Genomic DNA, 24,131 nt, shown 5'->3' on the forward strand with positions numbered 1-24,131 from the left:
AGACTCCTAAAAATGTCATACATAATGCCAAGTACCACACAGCCAACCTGCAGGTCATTCTCATCAGTAGATGGATCAACTATATGTATTTCATACATACAATGAGTTCCCCCTGTCTGTAAAGATTCATTTAGACGATTGTGTAAACATGCAAAACATCATGACTACAGCTGCCTTCTCCCTTATTCTAATGCTTTATCTGAACAGTCAATATTCAGACCACATGCAGAAACAGTTAAATGACAAAAGCACTTTTGTAAAAGTTCATTGAGTAACACAGAATATTTAAGTTGTTCACAGGCTGTTGAAAATACAGTGCTTGTTTTTGTTCAGAACTGAAAGGAAAAAAAGGTCCTGTTAATATTTTGAGATGGGCCTTTGGATTTACCTGCCGTTATTAGTTGCCATTTGTTTTATTTATGGACATGTCACAAAGACAATTACCTTATACAAAAAAAAAACATGACCACATAAATTGGCACTCATTTAAGTTTAGAGGCAGAACTCTACATTTTTCAGTGTTAATGTAAATATCAGCAGCTGAATGTAAAAGGAATGACCAGTTATCAATTCTCCTAATTTGATTTCTACCCATCCCAGAGAAGATTTAGATAAAGACAATAGATGTTACTGAAATGTGATAATAAAGGCCTTTCAAAAAAACAGTCAAAATATCACATTGTTTTATATTTTCAAACATTTTAGCTTTAGTAAGCACAAAATATGTTTTGCTGTTTTCTAGTTCACCTCTTTTAAGTTATACATCTCAATGCTTTAAACCTCAGCAAATCAGCTGCTGCTTTACATCTGATACAAACCCTGCAAATAAAAATAGTACAGTGTGTTTACTCACACTGTATTAAACTTATGTTTAAAGACCAAAAAGATCTAGGTCTAGGCTTGCAGAGTCAATGCCACAATCTGTGGTGTGGTTCTTGAAATCGAGTAGGTAACAATCGCTTTTCCCTGAAGCTACCGGTAATTTGTTTTCCTTTGCCAAGCCTTAAAACCCGAGAAATTCCACCTCCATGTTATCACTTGACTGAAAAAGTTTCAGCATGGAGTCATCAGGAATGTCACTTGGCTTTACATGTTTCACAAGAGTGTCCACTTTCCTTCTTTTGTGTTTATAAACTTTGACCCTCCTCTGTATTTTCTGAACAGGAGGAAAGTTTTCTGTGGGAGGAGTTGCTTCTTCAGAGTTGTTTTCAGTTACTGTACTTTGTACAGCCTCACAAAGGGATGATTCCTGCTTCTTATCCGACTCCTCAGGATGCATTATTACACTGAGGCAAACTTCATGCTTGTTCATAGAGCAGACGTGAGAGGATAGGATGTTATCATCTTGAATTATTATTCGGTCCACTGGGTCAACCTGAGATACTCCAGAGGCAGCAGGGGCAGTAATGTCACCTCTAGAGGGTGCTGTTTCTGTACCGGGCCGAGAAATTTCAGCCTTACCAGCTTTCTGAGTGCAAGAAGTCAATGAAGTCTGTCTGCACGGCCGTTTACGTGCAAGAGGTTTGTGCTTGGATCTGCCCAAGTGAGTGCCATAAGTCCGTCTGTCTCTCTCTTTGTGAATCAGAGGGGCAGGAGGGGATTTCATTTTTAAAATGTGTCCTAAATTAGATCCCTTGCGGCCATCATCAGTCTGTTGCTGCTCTTCTTTAATAATCTCTGAGGTATCCAGATCTCCCTCGCGCCTTAGCTCCGTTTTCCCACAAGGTCCAGGAGCAACCAGAAAAGAGGAAACACTGCACTTGGGCCTGACATGGATCAAAGAAAAGATGAGATGAGCGAAGAGATTGACAAATAAATCATTGAGTCAAAAACAGATCAAGCAAAGACAATCACACTGACATGATCTGTTTTTTCAATAATGTTGGAGATTTTACAAGAATGGGAACAAGTTACCTTTTTACTTGAGGTTTGATGTGAAATAAGTTGCAGGGAAGGTTTGAAACCAGTCTGTCCACAACTAGATATTCGTCAGTCTTTGAGAAAGCCTTGTGGCGGTCGCTCTGTAGATGCTTTTAAAGAAATAGTGGGTTAAAAAAATGTATAAACGTTCCATTAAATACAGCTTTTCAATTTTCAACGATTGAGCAAAATACCTTCTCTTGATAAAGTTCTTCCCTGTTTTATTCGGCCACATAATAAACTGTTCACATATTCTTCATCTGAAAAACTATTACAAGAGAAAGTCCTACATACCACAGCTTAGAACAGGTATTTATTATAGTAGGGTAACTTTGATTGCACAGAGCAATATTTCAACTGGAATTTAATATATTTTTCAGCACACTTCATCTTTTTTTTTCATATTAAATGCTAAATTATGCAAAAAAAAAAAAAAAACAAGATTTACCAGCTGCAGATTTGTTCATTTAGAATAACTAACAACACTTTACCAAATAACAGACAAACAATGTCCAAACTTTTAGATCCAGATCTAAATTATGGTTTTAAAAAAATCAATCAAGTTGAGCAGTGAGTTAAGAATACTGAGCCACGGTGAAGCTATTCATGTAAGCTGAGTATGAACACTATTCATTGTCTTGGCTATAATAACTCTTCAAAAGCTCTGAAACGAGTTAAAAGCTAAATAAAAACCAAATAAAAAAATGGTGATTATTTAAATAAAAAGAGATTTTGGTCCATGTAGTCTTTGATTATAAAAAGGCACTCATACTTTTAACTTCTAACAATGTCATATCTTACCGTTGTGAGGTTCTCATATTTGACCAAACAGCACTCGCAGTAGCCGCTTCGCTTCTTGTCTCTGTTCTTCTTTCGGACGTGTACTGGCTCTTCACTGTGATAGCAGGAGGACGGGGGTTACACAAATAAAACTAAGATGAAAACACTTTCTGCATTCTGATAAAAGTTGAATTCAGTCTTGATGGCTGGTTCTGGCAACATGAACTCAAACAGTCCAAAGGTTATTTTAAACCCAGAGCATTTTTAAAATGTGATTCTGATCCAAATGTTTCAAAATGAATTAAATACATGTGTATGAAAAACATGTATATTTAATCAATATTCTGAAAAATACATTTTTGAATTATTGGAAAATGTTTTGAGTCAATTACATGATTTCCCACAAAGTGTTTTTGTGGTTTTGGCTTCACCAGTTTATTAAATAAAAAACAAAGCACAACAGTTCTGTCTTACTGCAAAACACAGAAAGAAGGAAGAGAAAATGGAAATAGTTTTACATTTTTAAAATGTCATCATTGTGCGATGTTACAGGTCTTATATACTATGCTGTCAACATGTAAAGTTAGCAACAAAGGAAGCAGAGATGCTAAAGTGTACCTGTGTCCTCGCTGTTTGTTCCCAGGAGGATCCTTGTCCTCGACACAGAAGGGACTACAGGGAGGAAGAGTCTTCAGGTTGAACTCAGGCATGTTTGGCATAGTGAGGTAGATTGGACGATAGTGTCTTAAGAAGGAAAAAGACATGCAGTCAACACATGTAAACAAGTCAAACACAAATGGTGGATGGTCCTTTTTAACCTTGTGTCTCTTACCTGCTCGAGTCCTCAACCTTCATGAACGGTTTACTGATCCTTCCTCCTGGAGAAAAAATACTTCTGATTTGAGCAGCAATACAAAGTCTCTAAAACAGTTTAAACACTTTTTGCCTGAAAATAAATAAATAAAAGACTGTTTGTGTGATAAAGGACAGAGGTTGGGAAAACTAGTTAACACTGTTTAAATTATTTACCTTTCAATTTTAGAAAGCTGTGTTTTGCTGCTGTCTCAACTTTGGCCTATAAAGAATCACAAGGGGGAAAAAACATTCATTGCAATGTTCTTCAAACATCTACAAAATCTATGCAATTTTTTAGACAACGATCCAACAATATAAGCAAATTTCTGCAAGGAATTCATAGAAGATTACGAACCCGCAAGTGTAAACTTGTTTTTACAGCAGTGGTGGCAGGATGCTGGCCGCTGACAGTCCTTTTTCTCTTCCGAACATAGGCTAATATATCTGCAGGGGAAATTAATGTGATATTACTACTTTACCTAATGGTTGGTGTAATGCAGCATAAAAACCAGTTAACCCCATCCAACATACCATCTACGTAAAGGACTTTCACACCCCACTCCAAAGCATTTGACAGAATCTTGTTCATCTGTACCCTTTCCTACAAAACAAACATGTGTGTATTAGCACAGAAAACAAAACAGTTTATCACACTTCCTTTCTAAACTCATTAGCGTTGACTTCACATACCTGCTCTTTCACCACTTTCTCCACCAAAGACTTCCCCCTACTTTTAACAAACTGCAAGACAAAAAACAGAAAATAATACTTAACAAAACAGTAAAGGTCCCCTAGAAAGAAAATGCCACATATTAGAAGTGAGACAGAACATTTCTAAAAACATATCCCTACAGCATACTTACTGTGTCAGTTTGGCCCTGAGACTTGCATTTGATGCTGTCTCCATGGCTGCCAGGCCGAGGCGGGTTGGCGCGGGGGTGAGGAGAACTCTGTGCAGAGTCTGGGCTGGGGACTGGAGAGTCCTGTCTGAGGCAATGCACGTATTTAGCCTCCCTCTTGTTGGATACCAGATACTTTATTTCCTTACTAAAAAACTTCTCCACAATCTGGATGAAAAAAGAGAGAAAAAAGGATTTTGATGAACCTAATACCAACAGCTTGTTCGCAATGCTTACACAGGAGAAATGATAGAAGTTTTAACTTAATTTTATCCTTACCCCTCCAAGTTCCTTTATGTCCCCTTCCAAAGACTCTGCTACTCTATTAGATGGCAGATCCAGGTAAAACACTTTCCCAGCAAAAGGTTTGACTTGAGCAGGCTTGGCTTGGCTCAGTGTTGCCTTATCACCTCCAGTAACAAGGCCTTTCCCTAAAAGGCAATCACAAAAATCACACAATAAGAGAGGGTGCCTTAGTAATCTCAGATGAAGTGCTTCATTTACAGTATCTTATCAATGACGGTAAGTGATCAACTATGTAGGAAACCAAGTGATTACTTATTATCTGGTCAGATATGTTTACCATTTCAGCAATATTACTGCTGTTATGTCTAAATTACACTTCTTTAATCTAGTGTTAACTGAATACTATTGCATTGTCTGTCCAACTGAAAGCTACTTGTCCCATAGGTATAAATTGTTTCATGTTATAAGGTTATTGTCACAAGATCAAAAGTTATTTAAAAAAGGTTGACTTGCCTGGCGTTAACTTTAATTTATTAATTAATTTAAGTTGTTAACGGCTCTTCGTCTACAGAGATTTTTAAAAGGAAACTGTCTTCACATTTAATCCATGAGGTCAAACTTTTGCAAGTATAAAATACATTGTTTTCTTTTTTTTCCCCATCAACTCACTCATTCACTCCATTTTTAATAGATCAATGCCCGTTTCATTTAGCTGATAGAGGGTCAACATGCTCAGTCTTTCTATTGTATGTATGTGTCTAAGTGTGTGTGTATGAATACGTGTATAGGTATTACTGTAAATGTGTTTATATTTAAATAGTGTACCGTAATTTAATTTGTTTAGTTGATTTATTTGTCTCTTAAGAGGTGAGGTCCCTTGTATAAGCCTGTTGGCTTCTTGACCTCTCCTGACACACCTTTTATGTTTTTGTTAATCCTATTTTGATGTATTCTTATATGTGTGATAATAAATAAATAAATAATAATAAAAATAATACACGTTTAAAGTGTAAATAGCTGTGGCACAAATATCTTAAATGAAAACAATAGTGAAGGTCAAGAATTGATGGAATCTGAAACTCGAAACCTGTCAGTAATGTTAATGTTAAATAAGTATCTAACCCTGCGTTTCAATTCAATTCAAAAAACTTTATTTGTCCCCGGGGGGCAATTCAAAGGTACACAGAGCAGTAAATTAACAACAGAGCAAGTAAACAAAACATTTTAACCTAAATATTAAGTGTCAATTTAAATACAACTTAAAGCTTAAACTTAACTTAAAAATATAAAATATAAAAAGAGTAGATATAAGTGGACAGTGATCGGACTAACAGATGTAACCAGAACTATGTACAGTAAACGAGAAATAAATATATATATATACAGAGCTATGTGCAAGTAGGCAAATACTAAATGATAAGTTATTAAGGTGCATGGTGTTTCGACATTTCGCTAGAAAACATAAAAACAGACGTGAGTAATACACAAGCTTTTATAAACTAGTAGTTCATTGTAAGAATACCTGAATGTCTCTGGGTGCGTCTTGGCTTCATCTTATTCTCTTTCACTCATAAAAACATGTTTATTTTGACAAATACGTCCCAGGAAGTCATCATATGTAGCCTGTGTAAACAAAACAATACAAAATATTTACAAATAAGTCAAACAGAAAGCAAAACAGCACCGAGTAAAACATAAAACAAAAGGTCGTGTACACAGTTTATTGTTTCACATTAATTTAAAAGTAACACACGATGAGTCTTACCGTCAAACAAACAGAGACACGGTCAGCTGCTCTGCTCATCTTACCTCACACAACGTCGTAAATTCACGAGAATAATCTACACACTAGCAGTGTGTGCATGGAGTTGTCTATTTGGGAAGATATTAAACAATGTTTTGATGGAGAAATTCAACTTTATAAGTCGCTCTTCCATCGTCTCTTTCCCGCTTCAAATCCAATGGTGACGGAAGTGTAGGTTGCCATGTTTGTCTGTCAACGTAAGCATGACGAGGTTTGAAAACACTAGTTCTCAAGCTTAGCTCACTTCAGTTTATTAGATACATATGTGCTTTACTGTCAGACTTCATTCTTGAGTAGAAATTGTTCGCATTTTATTGAGGTCAATATAGTTATTTCCATACTTTCGACAATCTTAAAAGTGTTTTGAGGTTTGCGGAAATCTTCAAATCTGGCAACACCAGCATTAGGTAAACGCAGCCTTTGTGATCCCATGTGATGTTTCCACATAGCTATACCAGCGTAAAACAAAACAAATCATTATTTTCATGAATAAAAAAAATAAAGAAAGCGATTCATTTGTAAAAATAAAAAAAAATCGCTATGCTAAATATGTCAGAGTTTTTGTGTTAAGGATTTAGGGTAAGGTTAATTCAAAGAATGTGCTGTGCCGGAATCAATACTACGTAACTTCTGTTATCATGCAATGTTTTGAGTGACTGACAAGTTAGCTGGGGTAACAAGCCCATGTAACACACACGTGTTGAAGATATGCTTTTCTATTAAGACAGCAGCGACTGACATGCGGGCAACAAACTTAAGAAACCTGAGCAGGATGTCTGTATTCATGAAAGACTTCGAGGCGTCCATGTTGCATTAAAAGGTCGGACCTGCCATCATGTCATCTGTTATCACAGCCTCATGGCGTTCACCAGCTCTGTTTGTGAAAGCAAATTCTTGTTTAAGCGAATCCTTAATAACATATTAATTATACGTATATTGTCAACAGTATGAGTGGTCAAAGTCTATCGTCTTCAGCCAATGGTGGCATTACTCCACTCCAACAGATGGTGGCGTCCTGCTCCGGAGCCCTGCTCACATCTCTGTTCGGTAAGATACCCAGAGTGTCTGTTTCTACCTCTTTCAGCTCATCCAGCAGCACCTTAATGTAAATAATTAAGGCTTAAGGCTCTTTCTTTCTTTTTTCCTAAGGTCAAAGGTCAAACATAAAATCATCTTGTATCTAGTATTATTCCCCGGCATCACAAATTACACGTTTTTTTTGTTTGTTTTTTTGTCTTCCCTCGCAATAACTTTCTGTTCCCTTACATTCTTGAGTTGCCTTTCCCTGCTATACATTTCTTCTTCTCCTTTCCACCCTTTCTGCTCCCAGCGAAACCAACTAGTATGCCATGGCCATGTTTCTAAGGACAACTAACTGTATAGAAACAGGATAAAGTCTAATGCTTCAGTTCAGTTTTAACCCTAAAGCCTAACCAGGGACGGGGGTTGCACATTTTACAAGGCTAGAAACCTGTATGCATGCATTCAGCTGTATTTTACACATGTAATAATGTTATTGCACATGTCCCTGTTGAATAAGCAAATAAAACTACGATTTAAATGTTCAAAATCAGAGAAGTAGGGATGTCGTCTACACTATGGTGACTGCACTATTTGAAGCTTTAGTAAGATGCAGGTTAACAACAAGCATCACAGATATAATGAAAATGGTGTCTTGCAATGATTAGAATCACAGCAAAATAGTTTTTGGTTTTACAACTATTGATATGTATCTGATATGTGGTTTCATACCAAGAGCCATAAACACCTTAAAAAAACGCCTCGGTCATTTTATCTCACTGTGCAAACTTTCTTAAAACCAATAATATGTGAACAATCATGGGAGGATTATAAGTAAAGCACAAAAACTGTGTGGTAGCAGTTTGTTCAGGGTGTTTATTGCAGAGGTAATGAAAGATTTTTTTTTTTTGGGGGGGGGTCAAAGGGGTCCTCTGGGTTCAGGGTGGCTCTCCTGTTTTACAGTTCAGAGAGGGTAGTTTGGGGGTGAACAGATCATTTGTCCTGATTAACATTATTGATATATATTTTCTGTATACCTGTTATTTACATCAATAGAGGCTCATGTTAAGTTTCTTGTTTTTTTCAGTCACTCCTTTGGATGTTGTGAAGATCAGACTGCAAGCACAGAAAAGTCCCTTCCCTAAAGGTAAAATCAAGTGTCATTATTAATACAGGTAGCATTAGATGAGCACATTTTTTGTTGAATTAAAATGTCTAAGTCCATCGCCTTGTTATATTAAACTAAGAATATCCTGAATCAGAAGTGATTGAATACACTTTATGGTTCTCTTATAGGAAAGTTTATGACCCACTGAAGTTAAAACAGCACAGATTATTTACAGAGTAAATCAAAATGTGCTGTTCTTTTAAAACTTCTGGGAACAGGTATTTGAAAAACAAACAGAAGTAGGGGAAAATTTCAAGTAAATAATTTTTTTGCATGACATGAAACTTTGTTCTGTTGAGTTTTTGGTGTGGCTCAAACTCAGTTGCCCCTCACAGAACACGTTCTGTAATAATGTTCAGCATAATGAGCAAAAACTTCAGCCTACACCTTTTACGGTGGGTTTAACCCTAAATGTATTTATATTTTTTATATTCATTTGCAGTTTTCATATAACTTCTATGTGTTTCCTCGGTAGTGAAATATAATTTATTCCGGCCTACATAACTTAAACCATATCTGTCATGTTTTTCAGGGAAATGCTTTGTCTACTGTAATGGACTCATGGACCACATATGTGTGTGTGAAAATGGAAATTCCAAGGCCTGGTACAAAGCACCCGGTCACTTCAATGGCACACTGGTAAGAATTTTCACATGGCACTATTTACATTTCAAAATCAAATGTAAAGGATTAGGTTTAGTTGTTTTATGTTCAGTATCGTTTTTTTGTGTTTGTTTACAGGATGCCTTTGTCAAGATAATTCGACAAGAAGGCATAAAGTCATTATGGAGCGGGTTACCTCCAACACTGTGAGTTTAAAGACTTCTATGTGTATACAATTTATGTTTTGCACTCATGTCTCTAGTCAGTTTTAGACAGTCTACTCTCCACCATAAGCCGACTCACTGAGTAAATGTGGACAGTGGGAAGTTATTGAATATGTAGCTGATGCATTCATTGAGGGCGTTTCTGTTCCAGATGTACCTATAAGTGGCAAACCACCTTTAAGGCTGGTTACCAAAGAGTGCTTTATGTTCATTCTAATAGTTAATAGAATGAGTGTTTAAAAAAATCTGGTTCATTAATTCAAAAGCGTTGTTTTTGTGGTTGATTTCTATCCCCTGCGTTACAAGTTGATGGATGTTTTGTGCATACTTAACATATTTGCTTTTTTTTTTTTTTTTCAGTGTGATGGCAATCCCAGCCACAGTGATCTACTTCACGTGCTATGACCAGCTGTGTGCAGCGCTCAGGCTCCGGATGGGAGACTACTCTCAAGAGGCTCCTCTTGTAGCTGGAGCCACCGCCAGAGGTGAGCTGACCACTTCTGACAAAAAAATGAGTTTTTCTGGATACTAGCATTCACAACGATACTGTTGATCATCTTTACTCAAGTTATTGTGTATAGGAAGATGGAATATTTCTCAGAGGAGAGGAATCTCTTGTCAATACTAGATTTCATTTGAAAACTTAGTGCGATACATTTTGACCCCGACTAGGTTCAGCAAAGTTTTTAACACTGACTAATGAGCCTTTATTAAAGAGAGTTAAAAAAAAAAAAAAAAAAAGTAAGTGTGTAAGGTTATACAAATATGCTTTGTGATGATTCATAAAATGATTCATAACTATTTTCTATCAAATGCTCCACGAAACTGTAAAATCATATTCAGTGATAATTACATTTCTTTGTTATCCGGCTGTGTTTTAGGATATCTTCTCTGTGACAGAATGATTTTGGTTCTTACCCTCATCTGCAGTATGTTTTGAGCTTCTCTTTCCCCTCTCTGTCAGTGGGTTCAGCAACAGTGATCAGCCCTCTGGAGCTGATCCGTACAAAGCTGCAGTCTCAGAAACAGTCGTACAGGGAGCTGACTGCCTGCATCCGCTCGGCCGTAGAGACAGAAGGCTGGCTGTCTCTGTGGCGAGGTCTGGGGCCCACGTTGTACAGAGACGTTCCATTCTCAGCCATGTACTGGTACAACTACGAAAAGAGCAAGGGCTGGCTGTGTGAACAGTACAACACCAGAGAGCCAACGCTAACCATTACCTTCCTCTCTGGAGCGCTGTCTGGCTCTGTAAGTGCATCTCCACACCAGTGAGCTTTTTGAAACCTTTCGATGAGGTCATTGATTATTTCATCAAAAACATCCCAATTCATAAATAGACCTTAATCTAAAAATGATTGTAGTGGTTAAAGCATGTGTTTCTTTCAGATTGCTTCCATCATAACGTTACCCTTTGATGTTGTCAAAACAAGAAGGCAGGTGGAGCTGGGGGAGCTACAAGCCAAGAACTGTAAGCATGACGTTATCTGTTTAATGTTTAAATGGTGAGTGTTTCACAAGATTGTTAAAAAAAAAAAAAAAAATTAAAGATCAAAGTCAAAATCCTCAGAAAATGTATTTTCTATGTTCAAGTTAGCTGAAAATATTTTAAGATGTGGACAACTGAAAGATATTTTAGGATGTCATATTTTTTGAAATACTGATGGACATACTTATTATTAATATTTAATAAAACCAAACAACATACCTTTTAGTAGAGACATTTTATATTTAATGTTGCTGTGCAATAAAAACTACTTTAAACATTCTTCTCTGCTAACATAATGGCACACTAACCACAACTTTATTCTGATTAAACGTGTTAAAAGTGAAGTGCTTTGGAATGAAGTGTGAAAACTACATTATTACATGATTTAAACTTTGCCTGCTTTGGTCAGTTAATGTTTGTGGTTGTCTTTGTCTTCTCAGTGTCACATGAGGTGTCCTCCTCCACTTTCAGTGTTATGAGCAGGATTGTGGCACAGGAAGGTGTTGGGGGACTGTTTGCAGGTATATCTTTTTGTGACCTTTTTTTTTTTTTTACATTACACTTGGGCTCGTATTCATAAACATTCTGAGAATTCTTTCAGATAGCTCCTAAATTAGCAGCTAGCCAGGATTTTTAGCCGAGGAGTGATTGAGGAACATTCTTAGAGCAACTCTGAGCGAGGAAGAGACAGAAACTTTTATCTTAGTGAGGAGGCGTGGTGGACCCCCGTTGCTAGGTATGACACATTTTTTTCAGAAGCTGTGATTGGTTAAAAGTTGAGAAAAAAAGTCAACCATATAATCTAGTCGGACGTTGTGTAATCATGAACACTATGAAATTAGCATCTGTGTGATAATTTGTAAAACATACTTGAAAAGTTTTTAGCCTGTAAAATGTTTGAAATCACATGCTGATCGTTACATCAGCAGGTGTTGAGGCTTTATTTAGTGATTGGATGCACCTGTGGTGGAGGTGACGGCATGGAGAGAAACTCAACATGCATGACTCACCGAAAAAAGTCAAAGATGGGCTGAAATGTCTGTTTAAATAATTTATGTCCTTTTGGCCCAACTATGCTTCAATAAGAATGTTCTTCAAGTCGTGTTTGAAGAACATTTCTCAATTCTTGTCTCAGCTTGAGCAACTCTGAAGTCCTCCTCGTAACAGTTTTACACCTTAGGAGCTCTCTAAAGGGCTAAGAAGTTTTGTGAATAACTTTCACATTTACAAGGAACTAGCCTTACCTTTGAGCGGGGAAAATGTCCTGATTCAAATAATTTTCTTAGAATTTTGTCACTATGAGCAACTGTTATTATTTAGGAGGCTTTGTAAATACGGCCCTTGTACTTAAGCGAATGACACATCAGTAGCTCTAACCGGTTTCCTCCCTGCTAGGTTTCATCCCCAGGCTGATCAAAGTGGCTCCAGCCTGCGCCATCATGATCAGCACGTACGAGTTTGGAAAAGCCTTCTTCCGCAAACACAACCAGGAGAGGATGCTCATGCCACTGCAGACCAGCAACACCTGAGAGGTGTCACGTGTCTCCACATCAACCACCACTATAACTACTACTTAACTACACCTGGGAGGAAAAGGCTCATGTTGCCAATTAAGAAAGAAAATCAGAAATGGAAGTGAACAAAATAATAACTCTCTTGATCCAAAACTGCATAAAAAATATATTATAGGTGACAAATTTCAAAGAAAAGCTTTTTATTATATTTTGTAATTTAATATTCTATGGTTTTGTTTTCAACACTATAGATCCTGTTAACACAATTGTAAAGAATGATATTTTATTCATCTGTGTTCAAATCATACTTAATGTATTAAGCAACCAGTAGATGGCAGCCATAGTTTGATATATTTTTCTTGCTCTTTGATAATGTGCATTGTGCCTGAAGTCCTCACATATGTCAGACAAAAATCTCATTTTACTCCTGTGTGTGTCACTCCTGAAGGAGTGTCACCCTTGCATCAAAATGGAATCTGGTTTTGCACTTCCACTCCTATCCTGTGATGAGAAGAGAAAAAAATGCACAAAAGCTAATGTGCCATTACAGTTGGAGTTAAAATGTATGACAAGAAACTGTGACACGTCAACTTAAAAGGTTCAATGTACTTACAATACTTTTTTTTATTTTTTTTATCATTTGAACCTGCTGATTTACACACGCTGTATCCACACACCTGTTTATTGTCAACAAGAAAGTCAAACGTCTTCATTCAATTTTCACCGTTTAAATAAAGTGGAGTTTATTCAAAACAAAGCATATAAAAGCAAAGAAATCAAAACTATACTGCATGGCTGTGCAAATGACTGCTGCAATGAGCTAAAGGCAAACTCATGACTCCAGTGTCGAGGTACACGGCTAGTCACAAATAATACAAATCACATTAAACGGATATTCTGCTATTAGACTTCCTTATTGCAAAGATAGCCGTTGTAGGATATCCTTGGAACACATCCTAACACAGATCATTTGTTAATGATCTATGTGTGGTAACTAGCCATTGAAACACTGCGTTGGAATAGTGAAAGGGTTTAACACCAGTCTGTCTGATGAAGCTGAACTTTAAAATGAACCCAGACTGAAGAGGCCAATATTAGTGTATATGTGATCATTACCTGAGAATGAAACCATTTCATACTGTATCATAACCAACACTGGCAACATACCATAAAATCAAAAACTGAGAACATTTACACCTGAACACATGTGAGATAGCAACTGATGAAAGTGGAAAATACGGTCACTATCGTAAAATAAGAATTTATATAATAAAATTCTAATAATAATAAATACCTTGTCAACTTGAGGAAATGATTTGAAGTGACAAGAGTGTTGACAATTAAAGTGTTGTGTTTTTCTCCTAAACTTTATCCGACCTTCAACAGTATATTTAGCATGCTAAGATCTCTTTGAAGAACCCTTTTTTAAGAAAGAGAGAGAGAGAGGGGGTTGAAAAAAGGAACTCATCACTGTCTTTAAATGGTAAAGTGAAATGATAATTCTTGCATCAAAAAACAGACCAATAGAAAATGAAGATGAAGCTGTAATCCCTCTCTAAAGAGTCACTAAACAAACATTTAGAAAACATGATTCGGTCCCTTTGAGCTGGTGCTGAGACTTAACGCATTAAAAAACATGCTGAATCATACTCTCAGCAAGAAAACCTGTCTGTCTTCTGCTGAAGCTCTAGGCTCCACATCTAAACATGAACGTCTCCACACTGCAAAACAAAATCACCTACATTTAGAAAGTTCCTGGATTGTTTGGGCCTGGGTATGGTCTGTTTTATGAGTCTTTTGTTAGCTATGAAGGCGTGATGTCAGGGCTGCAGATCTCTGTTGAAGGACTGGCCAAACACTCGTTGGACTTCAGGGTGGCCAGAGACTTGTAGCTGGCGACTGAGGTCAGGGAGCCGCACAGACCTCTTAAAGATTGAGTTTCTTCTTTACCTGATATGAGATAAAAACTTTTTTTTTTTTAAATGCATGACTCAGAGTGGAGAAAACAACATTCACGTAACACAGTACCTTGCTGGGACCAGTGTGAGCTGCCGGTTGGTTGGACCTCCAGACTCAACGAGTGTGATGGCTCGAGAGATGTCTGGGAGAGGCTCATGTCTGCAGACAGCTGCTCCAGACTCTGGAAACTCTTTCTACAAGGAAAGAGAAAAATGATCACATCAGTTATAAAATCCAAAAGGTTGCTAAGGCAAAAAAAAAAAAAACTAAGGCAACAAGAAAAAAAAACAATCATTTATGTAGCTAAGTAATTTGTTAAAGTAATTCAAAAATCAAATGTGTCAAACATATTCACATCCCGGATGCGCAACCGTGACAATGGGATATTCTCTAAATACATTTTGAATTGAAAATATTTTGATTGTTTTGACAAGAGTACAGCACAAAAATAACTTAATTTATGGGGCATTTTCACAACTTTCAGACTTTTTTTTATTCTGAACAATTTGCTGTGAATTTATTTTTTACCTGCTCCATGTTTTTGTCAATACAATTTTCCAGGAAATATTACATAAAAAATGTTTTTGCTTGCAAACTTGAAATCTATAATTAACCTCTTTTTCCAGTTTCATGAACATGGTAAAATAACATGAGCAACATCTCAGATCTATGTCAGTAAAAATAGCCAAGTATATGCCTCATGACTTTCATATTTTATCATACATTTTATTTCTCTCTTTCTTTATTAGGATCCCTATTAGTTCTGCATTGCCTATTCTTATTTCTATTAAATGATTAATATTAATTTAATATTATGTTTCGCTGCAGCCCTTGACATAGCCGAACTAAACCTGGAGTCTGGATAAACATCTACGTACTCCTCCCACTGTCCCCTTCTCTTCCTGTACAGCAGCGTATCCAAGGCAACGGCATTGGCATCCAAGGCAACAGGAGACGGCCACTGATTGGTCAGATGGGCTGTCAGCTCCTGTCTGGACCGCAAATCATTGTTCTTCAGCACCGTCCTAAAGACAGATAGACAACATCAATAACTTAGCATTAACCTTTTCTTGTCCAGCAAGAAATATTTGCACAACGCAGAGAAAGGTGAAGCAAAACACACAGCAGATATCCTACATCTGTCACTCTTTCTTCAAAAATCTCATCCAGTACTGTGATTTCGTGGATTTTATTGTATCTCAATCGTTCTTTTCACTCTATTTGCATTTGAAAACATCCACTGACTCATCACTCTGTCTTTGGAACGCAGCGTTGTTTCCAAAGATCGTGACACAAACCCTCTCTCGACAGACATTGCCGCCTACGTTGAATTAATGCTCAATCTTGAGAAAGCTTGTTTTTCACTGATTGGAACCTGAAATGGAAAAGACGCAGCGCTGATGCAGCTGTCTCTCGCGTTTGGTTTAACAACACATAAATTACAAATGACCTGCTGCCTCCAAGTGTCGTGCTGGGTCCTGACTCCTGAAATGTCAGACTCACAGCTGGATCTGCTGCAGAGTCCCCCCCCCCCCCCACCTTACCGTCAGCGGCCTCACATGCACAAATAGCTGGTGCTGAACTCACAGTTGATCCTGTAGCTCTAACACGATGTACTCAAGCTGCTCCTTCTCCAGCGTGTGTGAGAGGTGCATGTCTGTTAGGCCCTGCTGAAGAGCTTTGTTGTGAGACATGGCCTCTGACAGCTGGGCCTCACGCAGACGGACCAGCTCTTCAAGGTAACCCTGAGACACAAACACACACACACATACACAGAAACAGAGATTTTTGTTTGCCACTATTATCTCTTTAATGGCTCAAATCAAATAAAACAACTAGAGGGCTTCCACTGTATCTTCAATAACAGCTGAAGTCACACAGAGAACATTACAGATGTGTTATATGCAAGAAGTAACATTCAGCTCAGTGTGTGTTTGTCTGTTTCCTCCTGGCATTTCCGACTTTCAGCATCTCATTATTATACACACACCAAGTAAAATGTCACATCGGCATATATTACCATCCAATTCATCGCACCAAAATAGCACAAACACACACTCCGCCACAGATAGACACACAGGTGCTACCTTCTGCTCCAGCGCCATGCGATACTTCTGCTCAAAGCGTTTGCACTTGCTGACTAGGTTGCTCTGCTCAGTGAAGATGGAGGCGGCCGTTGCCGTTTTGTCAGGGGTGCTGCTCTCGCTGCCGCTGCTGCCCAGAGTCCTCATCTCCTCCTCGTCGCTGCTGATGCTGTCCGCGCTGCGAAGACAGCACGCATGTGAGCTGTGTTAGTTCAAATCCTACACAGCAGTGGCATGATAAATATGCTGTAAATAGATACCAAGTATATCCCAATAAATACAACATTTAACATGTAACATAATCCAGTTTTACCGGCCGAATACGCTGCAATACCTTTGCGTGAACTTCAGGTAAGGTGTGTAGTCGATCACAGGGGGGCAGCTAGCGTCCAGGCCTTCTCCTTTCAGACAGAAGCTGAAGAGAAAAGACAGGATAATCAAATCAAAGCATCAGCCCTTCCTTTACAGCAGTGCTACAATCTTTCTGTTTGGTAATTAGTGCTTAAATTGGATGCTCAGTGACATTTATTGTATCCATCCTAATCCCCTTGTTACGCTTTGCTATGCCTTCACGGTGACAAATCCTTGTACTCTACACTGTTGTATTCATAATCAAATCAGAAAGAACCTCATTTCATTATTAAGACGAAGATCTGATCAACCTCAGAAATGCCGGATGAAAATGTTTATTGCGTAGTGACTCCATGCTATAAACTTGTTAAGACAGCTATACTCCAGCAGTGCGAAGTAGAGAGAAAGCGAGAGTGAAAAAGAAGTAGAGGAAGAGACAGCAGAACATGCCTGAAGTCGATGGTGTTGAGTCCGATGAGTGTGTCTGCTAACAGCCCCGCCTCCTCTCCCAGCATTATCGCTCCATCCTCATAAAACCTCCTACAGTTCACACGTGTGCACACAGTCAACACATTATACAATTCACTCTCCTCTGTGGCTAAAGAATACATATTGGATGTAAGGTTATGCATAAAACATGCCGACCTGGTCGTTTCTAGATCCCTCAGAGCGGAGATGTATTCTGATATTCTTTTCTCCATCAGGGCCACTCTGATCCATGCTCTGCCCTGCAGAGAAATGCTGAGCTGTCAGAGGATACTTCTAGGACAAGAAAACCCTTAAACAGGAAATTAAGAGTCCACAGTGAGGCTAGCTGTTCTGTGAATCAACACTGAATGCTAACATACTCATAATGACAGTGTTAAAATGTCAATGTGTTGCTGATAGTTTAGCATACTTTTACGTGAGGATTACAAAGTGAATTATCAAAGTGAATCTATTTTGTTCTTACAGGGATGGATATTTTCAGCTACCTTTTACTCGATTTGACTCAAAATGCTAATCGTCTAGCTTCGAGGGTGGTAGAAATGTCAGGGATTCAGCCAGAGCTGTTGAGATTCATTATCTGAAAAGCACAAATGTACAGTAGGTACCTAAGTTTGTGCCAATCCTTCCTTTAGATATCGACATATTACACAGACCTGCTAACGATGCTAAAAGAAAACCTCAGGGGAAGTATGCAAGTGTCTAACAGATCTACTGACACTGCCTTTAAAAAGCCACTAGAATGAAAACAATTAACTTCTGAGTGCAAATAGTTTGAAAATGTTGTGCCATTTAGAGAACCATGTAAAATGTATTTTTTTCCCCTGGTATTCTTAGTACTTAATTCTAATTAAAGATGCAGAGGTGGATCTGATATACTGTAGATGTTTCAAAACTGAAAATCCTAATAAGCCAAAAGCATTGCTTCACAATTTCTTTCTTAAAAGACAGCCTGTGTGTGTGTGTGTGTGTGTGTGTGTGTGTGTGTGTGTGTTTAAGTGAGTACCAGGAAGTCTTGTGGTTCTCTCCTGCAGCCTGATTGAAGAACAATATTTGCTCCAGTTGTTTGTTCCGTTACTCACAGGTTAAGTCTGAGTCATGTTGTAGGTGTTCGTGTGTTCTTGACAATGCCTGAATCTGCATTATGAATGTAGGTCAGAATTCTTAAGGACAATAAAACTTTTATTTCTTATGTTTCTTTTTTATTATATATTTATATTGATGATATATTTCTAAATCCGACACATGTTTTTGTTTATTTTCAATTGTGTTGTGAAAATGTGACTCTCCTTTGTCTCCAGAACTGATCTTGTTTTCTCCCCTGCTCTCTGATGAAATTAAATTGGAACCCAGGACAGACTTATCCTCACTTTGGCTCTCGACGATCGCACATTCTCCATGCTCTCAATGCTTCGGATGCAGTTATGCGGGACTTTACTGCAGGCAACTTTTATGCAATCCCAGAAACTGCGAGGACTCTCATAACCAAACCAAGTCGTCTGACCTGAGTGAAAAGAAAGACAAAAGGATTGTACAGGGTTGAACTTTTCTTTCACAGCTCTCAATTTGTTTTTCTTTAGATGTATTTTTGGGCAAACCAACCACAAGGCCACTGGCACCCCTCAAAGCTCTTAATTTAAACCATTCACAAAGCACCTTCCGTCATGTCAAAACAAATAAACAGAAATGACTATGTAGTGGCAGAAATTGTGCACCTGTTTTTGTGGCTGGGGAATGAGACCTTTAACAGACAGGTTTGGTTTCAGTTTATAGTTTGAGAAGAATGACAACATACTGTGTTTTATACTAAGAATATCTTCTCCCAGTGTCATAATGAGACAGCTATAATGGAGGAGGTCTAAAGAAGCTTATAACCACAATGTCCCATGGTTATTTTTAGCTGTTATCACTTGACACTCTCACTTCCTGACAACTCTCCTAGGAAGTATCAAATGAAGAGAAGAAAGATGACGTTGAATTCTGCATTACAAAACATTTCAAATATGTGTATAGGTTGCATGTGGATAAGGAGTATTGCTTTAGTTTTTACCTTTAAGTCGGTGGCTGAGGATATGCTCCAGGATGGAAACAAAGTTAACAAACTCTGGAGACGAGTCATCTATTGTGTCAAAACAAGAGCGGTCCAGCAGAGTCTTCACCGAAAACCTCAAAAGAGAATAAAAAAAAAGACACACTGGTTATTAAATCATTTGTTGGAAGTCCAGCTTAAAGGGCGACTTCACCAATGTTACACCCAAAGAAGAAAAGAGGGTGTCACTTGTGTTTAACAGTTCAGGCTTACAGAAAACACATATGTGAAGAAAAAAAAAAAAACACTGCATGAAGTTTCATCAGCATATTAATGAAAACATGCTGTTGGTTGCATGATGGGAACTGTAAAGGAACTGCCTCTGCAACTTCAATTTTGACTCTTCTTTATTAAATATCTTCCCCTAACTTTAGGGAGGAGGTTATCCCTTTAAATGTATGAAGGATGTTTTGCCATGTTTACACTGGCAGCTAAATATCCAAACTAATAAACAGAACTTCGTATTCATGTCATTAATTACAGGGCAAGACAAATAAACATCCCTGTTCTCCGCTGTTTTAATGAGCCTGTGATTATTATCCTGTGATGAAAGCTGCAATAACGTGCTGCCCACTATGACTGCCATGTGCACTGAGCGACTCTAACCTGATTACAGCTAATTAGACAGGAAGTTAATGGACAAGACTGCAAAGTGTCAGCGTGTGTGTGCTCTGTTGTGCCAAATTGTTTGAAGCCTAACATGAGCATACACAATCTCACTTCATATCTCTTTTCATCTCGTGGCGTAGCAGCACAGTGACCACAGAGTGTTGTGTGTTTTGATTGGGTCTCATTCCGAAAAATGTGTTTATAATCTGAAATCTTGTGTATTAATTTTATTCTCAGTGTATCCTCTTGGTAGAATATATCGCACTGAGCCTCACAGTTATTACTACTTCCATCATCACATGGTAAAAATCTTTGTCTTTCACGTAACAACACCTGATCCTTCATAAACTGTGCAGGGAAAACACATTACATTTATTCAGCTTTTTATAAAGGACTAATAGGTGCAGGCTCAAAGTTTGAGAACATCTGCACTGGATAATATACTTGAATTTTTCTTATAAGATATATCATTGTGAAGTTGGTTTTAACAACAATAATAAGTTGGCCATACTTCTGACATAAATAATTACAAAGATAATAAAAAATACATACTTAAATAATTGAAAGAATTCAAAAGCAGTTGTATAAAGGTGGATCTTCTTTCATACTGAGTAGATTAAAATCCTCATTAAAGAAACCGTGCACCCACACTGCTGTATTCATTTGTCCTGCACCAAATGTAACTCCTGAGGTTGTCATGAAAGTCTAATACACAGTTTTAGCGTTTAAGTGTTTGAAGTCGTGACGGACCTGTTGCTAGGAGACTGACAACAATAACCAGTGTCTGCTTGTTATCCTTTCAAACCACGAGTGACCTATATTTTTGCTGTATTTTATCATTCTTATGAACGAGGAAGTCACTAACATCTAAGGGTGACGTGGCAACTCTTGAACGTAAGAGGTTTGAACACCACAACAAACACAGAACACCGTGAGCAGGACACCTCCTGACGGCACCAGGTTTGAAGAGGACATTTTCACATGCAGTCAAACAGTTGAAAAAGCAAAGATGTAAATAATCATATTGAACAGCAATGAAATCCATAAAAGCTCTGTGGGAAAACTAAATGAAACACACTAGTTGTCACTGACGGTGTGGGTTACACCTGTGCTTCTCATGCTGTGACAAATCATCAGGAATCCTCAACAAGGTTTCAACGTAATTTATGAATTCTTTGATGAAATAAGTACTTGCAATGGAAACTATTTAACTATTTCATTTATAGAGGGGCACTACTGGGTAAGCTTAGATGGTAGAGCATGTTCCAAGCACAGACGCTACAGTTCTTGTCACACTGGTTGTAGGTTCAAATCCAAGCCTGACACTATTTGGGGTATTTCATCCTCCACTCGCTCTCCCCTCATTTCCTCTATCTTCAGCTGTCCTGTCAAAATAAAGTCAAAAGCCTAAAAAAACATCTTTAAAAAACACTTGTCAGTGTAGGTTTAGAGGACTTTTACATCAGTAGCTATAAGAGTACAAAAGGCAAATATAATCAGGGGAAAAAACACATCAATTTAATTTGCTGTCTCTCAGTCAGGGACACATTTGTGTTCACCGTCTGTAAGATATCTAAAATAATAAAAAATGGGTTTAAGATGTTTATATCCTCTGCCTTTGTAAGCTCCATGTAGTACTTATTCTCCTAGACATTCATTTTGTCAATTTGCCATCATGTTTCACACCGTTTTCCCTCCTCCGTTTAGTTTGGCTGTCAGTCTGAGCTGATGGCTGGTGAGGAGGCAGAAAGAGGCGAGGAAGAATCAGTCTGGTCAGCGAGCGAGGACAACCTGTTTGTAATTACTCTACCTTAGATCTGCTTCAAGTGACACTAATGGAGGAAATCATACCATGCACCGTCACACCCCTGAGCTCTGGCTGGAAAATTTGTTCTGATGCAAACTGCCTGACTGAGCAGCAGGAGCAGGTGCTGAATTATTAGTTTGTTTCCTGAACTTTCACAGTTTACGCCTCGCTACCTTCCCTTTCTGTGTTCCGCTCTGATCCTCTTCTACTTTTCTGCAGACCACAGGGACGTCAGGGAGTAACAGACATCGGCCAGCAGCACCGAGAGGACCACAAATCAATAGGCAGAGCCCAGAGAGCCTTAACAAGACAACTACAGAGAGGCAGCGTTAACAAGTAGACAACATGTGTGTGCACACCTCAAGCATCAGTCACCAAGGAGCAAAACAAGGTCATCTTTTAAGTAATGGTTACTGTTTATTCTACAAAAAAGTAGAATATGTGTAGATCTCAAGACAGTGTATATCTTTAAATTTAAGATTGAAAAAAATGTAACAAAACGTGAAAGGTTATTTAAAAAATCTAACTTTGTTGCTAATCCAAATCCTTTTGGGAGGGGTGTAGGAGTGATTGAGGAATTTGGACTCCTGGCTTCAGTATTTCTTAAATCTTGGCAGGCTATTGATCTCACAGTGAACTGAATTTGTGGGTAATTAAAGCTGAAATGTGTTTTCATTAACAATTATCAATACTAGTGGATAGTGTGATAGTGTAATTATATATGAGCGTTTAGGTTGGTAGCTATAACAATGTAATGCAAAAAAGACACATGATAGCTATTTAGGCTACCTCAGGTCAGATGGTTGATTTTATTTCTAGGAGAAAAAAAAAGGCTAGCCTACTATTTCAATGCAGCTCATCCATCGGACACAGGCAGGTTTTCTTCTCTTTGCATATGAAGTCATATTTCTAAAAAAAAAAAAAAAAGGATGGAGTCACGCGGTTCAGTCCTGCTCCTCGAGCTAACAATCACGCACATGAAATGGTCAAACCTGGTGCCAGACATCGATCTGCAGACGCTGTTTTCATCCTCAATGTCAGTGAAAGCAAGACCAGTGTAAGGAATCCCCACCTGCACACAGTCAGCAGATTCCTCCTCTCCACCGCAGGGCTCCTGCCCGCTCCCCGCCTGTGGCTGAGATGCAGCCCCACGCCGAGCGACGCCATCCCGGGCTTGTGTTCCGTGGCTGCGGCCGGAGGCTCCGCTCCCTTTCTGCAGGACCAGGGAAGGACCAGCTGTCTCCGTCACCTCCGAGGAACACACGCTGCTCAGCTGAAAGAGAGGGAGGGGGGGGGGGGGGGCATCACGGGCACCACAGTCGAGTCAAGACCAAGAACTTCCGGTTGTTTCTTTCAGAATAAGAGCTTGTGGGAACCAAGTTTTGCTCTTTTTCTAAAGTAACTAAAAATAATGAAGAAATTGAAATGGTTCAAATGCCAAAAATGTGGCATTACATAGTTGTATTAATTATTTATTGTTTTGTGTTTTGAGATTGCAATACACCTACGGTCCATGGTACAGGAGCCTCCAAAATAGCACACATTGACATTGACTAGTTCTACTGCAACTTCCTACTGACAGGCTTCCTTCACTTCTGATCGTTACTTTCTCTCTCCTTTGTAACCTTGTCTATTTGGCTTTTTTGGCTGAAGTGAGTAAATAGTGGAAAAGCAAAAGGTAAACAGGAAATGATATGACTGTTTCAAAGGACTTGGTTTGTGTCCAATGACAGATAAGTAGCCTAAAGTGTATTCCTCTCATTTCCGTTTCTGAAATAGTTTTTGCACCAAGTGAAATTATTTGTTTTATAAAATGTTTACGTTTTCTCAAAGAGTGTTTGAGACGTTTTTGTGTTTTGATAAAAGCTTTTTTTTTTATCTTTGGGTCCACCGCACATTGGTAATCTCCATCAAAACTTTCCCCCTCTGATTGTTTTCACATCTTTTTCATCGAGGTTTATGTTTTCATCGGAAATGTTTGTGGGGAACTTTGCCCGACCAAAATTCTTAACAGAAACTTTATTGATCTTTTTTCAGACATTGTATTGGATATTCTTTATCAGATATTTTGTATTGAAAGTGTTTTCAATAAATTTTCATTTCACCTCAAATGTTTGAGCGAAATCTTCAGGAACATTAATTGGAAGTTGACTGAATGTTTGGTATATTTTCTCTTATTTGAGATCTCTTTTAGTGTAGCCTCCTTGTTATCTTTTAATCATCTTTT

At 38.2% G+C, this 24,131-nt stretch overlaps 3 protein-coding genes across 6 annotated transcripts; 1 reads left to right on the forward strand and 2 right to left on the reverse strand.

Annotated features, from left to right (window-relative positions):
* Nucleotides 1–672: 672 nt before the first annotated feature.
* dbf4 (DBF4-CDC7 kinase regulatory subunit) lies at nucleotides 673–6,680 on the reverse strand. The gene is made up of 13 exons (XM_020641982.3): nucleotides 6,466–6,680; nucleotides 6,223–6,323; nucleotides 4,734–4,885; nucleotides 4,419–4,622; nucleotides 4,246–4,296; nucleotides 4,087–4,156; nucleotides 3,911–3,999; nucleotides 3,730–3,775; nucleotides 3,533–3,578; nucleotides 3,319–3,444; nucleotides 2,722–2,815; nucleotides 1,915–2,030; nucleotides 673–1,766 (listed from the first exon to the last, which is right to left on the reverse strand). The coding sequence occupies exons 2-13, from the start codon at nucleotides 6,251–6,253 to the stop codon at nucleotides 1,004–1,006; spliced, it is 1,788 nt and encodes a 595-aa protein (XP_020497638.1). The 5' UTR covers nucleotides 6,254–6,323; nucleotides 6,466–6,680; the 3' UTR covers nucleotides 673–1,003.
* Nucleotides 6,681–7,125: 445 nt separating this feature from the next.
* Nucleotides 7,126–12,704, forward strand: slc25a40 (solute carrier family 25 member 40). The gene is made up of 10 exons (XM_020641957.3): nucleotides 7,126–7,324; nucleotides 7,451–7,551; nucleotides 8,612–8,671; nucleotides 9,225–9,331; nucleotides 9,434–9,501; nucleotides 9,880–10,004; nucleotides 10,484–10,767; nucleotides 10,906–10,987; nucleotides 11,446–11,526; nucleotides 12,401–12,704. The coding sequence occupies exons 2-10, from the start codon at nucleotides 7,452–7,454 to the stop codon at nucleotides 12,532–12,534; spliced, it is 1,041 nt and encodes a 346-aa protein (XP_020497613.1). The 5' UTR covers nucleotides 7,126–7,324; nucleotide 7,451; the 3' UTR covers nucleotides 12,535–12,704.
* A 424-nt stretch (nucleotides 12,705–13,128) lies between these two features.
* Nucleotides 13,129–23,187, reverse strand: rundc3b (RUN domain containing 3b). 4 transcript variants are annotated; one of them, XM_065957852.1, is made up of 12 exons: nucleotides 22,977–23,118; nucleotides 22,747–22,813; nucleotides 19,450–19,565; nucleotides 18,770–18,903; nucleotides 17,559–17,641; nucleotides 17,364–17,453; nucleotides 16,897–16,977; nucleotides 16,566–16,740; nucleotides 16,066–16,223; nucleotides 15,357–15,503; nucleotides 14,548–14,672; nucleotides 13,232–14,469 (listed from the first exon to the last, which is right to left on the reverse strand). In XM_065957852.1, exons 4-12 carry the CDS (start codon nucleotides 18,797–18,799, stop codon nucleotides 14,324–14,326), a joined length of 1,035 nt encoding a protein of 344 aa, XP_065813924.1. In that variant the 5' UTR covers nucleotides 18,800–18,903; nucleotides 19,450–19,565; nucleotides 22,747–22,813; nucleotides 22,977–23,118; the 3' UTR covers nucleotides 13,232–14,323. The 4 variants fall into 4 exon arrangements, with proteins under 4 accessions (XP_020497612.1, XP_020497611.1, XP_065813924.1 ...); XM_065957851.1 differs by having other exon boundaries at nucleotides 22,897–23,015; XM_020641956.3 differs by lacking the exon at nucleotides 22,747–22,813 and having other exon boundaries at nucleotides 13,129–14,463; nucleotides 22,977–23,187.
* Nucleotides 23,188–24,131: the final 944 nt, after the last annotated feature.

The sequence above is a fragment of the Labrus bergylta genome, chromosome 8 (assembly GCF_963930695.1).
Source record: "Labrus bergylta chromosome 8, fLabBer1.1, whole genome shotgun sequence".
Classification (NCBI taxonomy): domain Eukaryota; kingdom Metazoa; phylum Chordata; class Actinopteri; order Labriformes; family Labridae; genus Labrus; species Labrus bergylta.

Excerpts from the sequence above, each read along its gene's own strand:
- dbf4 (XM_020641982.3), bottom strand. The coding sequence starts at position 6,253 with ATGAAGCCAAGACGCACCCAGAGACATTCAG. Across the intron at positions 4,886-6,222 it reads ACGCACCCAGAGACATTCAG|GGAAAGGCCTTGTTACTGGA; the intron begins GTATTCTTACAA and ends ATTGCCTTTTAG. Across the intron at positions 4,297-4,418 it reads CTCAGGGCCAAACTGACACA|TTTGTTAAAAGTAGGGGGAA; the intron begins GTAAGTATGCTG and ends TTTGTCTTGCAG.
- slc25a40 (XM_020641957.3), top strand. The coding sequence starts at position 7,452 with ATGAGTGGTCAAAGTCTATCGTCTTCAGCCAATGGTGGCATTACTCCA. Across the intron at positions 8,672-9,224 it reads GAAAAGTCCCTTCCCTAAAG|GGAAATGCTTTGTCTACTGT; the intron begins GTAAAATCAAGT and ends CATGTTTTTCAG. Across the intron at positions 9,502-9,879 it reads AGCGGGTTACCTCCAACACT|TGTGATGGCAATCCCAGCCA; the intron begins GTGAGTTTAAAG and ends TTTTTTTTTCAG.
- rundc3b (XM_020641955.3), bottom strand. The coding sequence starts at position 23,071 with ATGGCGTCGCTCGGCGTGGGGCTGCATCTCAGCCACAGGCGGGGAGCG. Across the intron at positions 18,904-19,449 it reads CCTCAGCCACCGACTTAAAG|GTCAGACGACTTGGTTTGGT; the intron begins GTAAAAACTAAA and ends CTTTTCACTCAG. Across the intron at positions 17,642-18,769 it reads TGCGATCGTCGAGAGCCAAA|GGCAGAGCATGGATCAGAGT; the intron begins GTGAGGATAAGT and ends ATTTCTCTGCAG.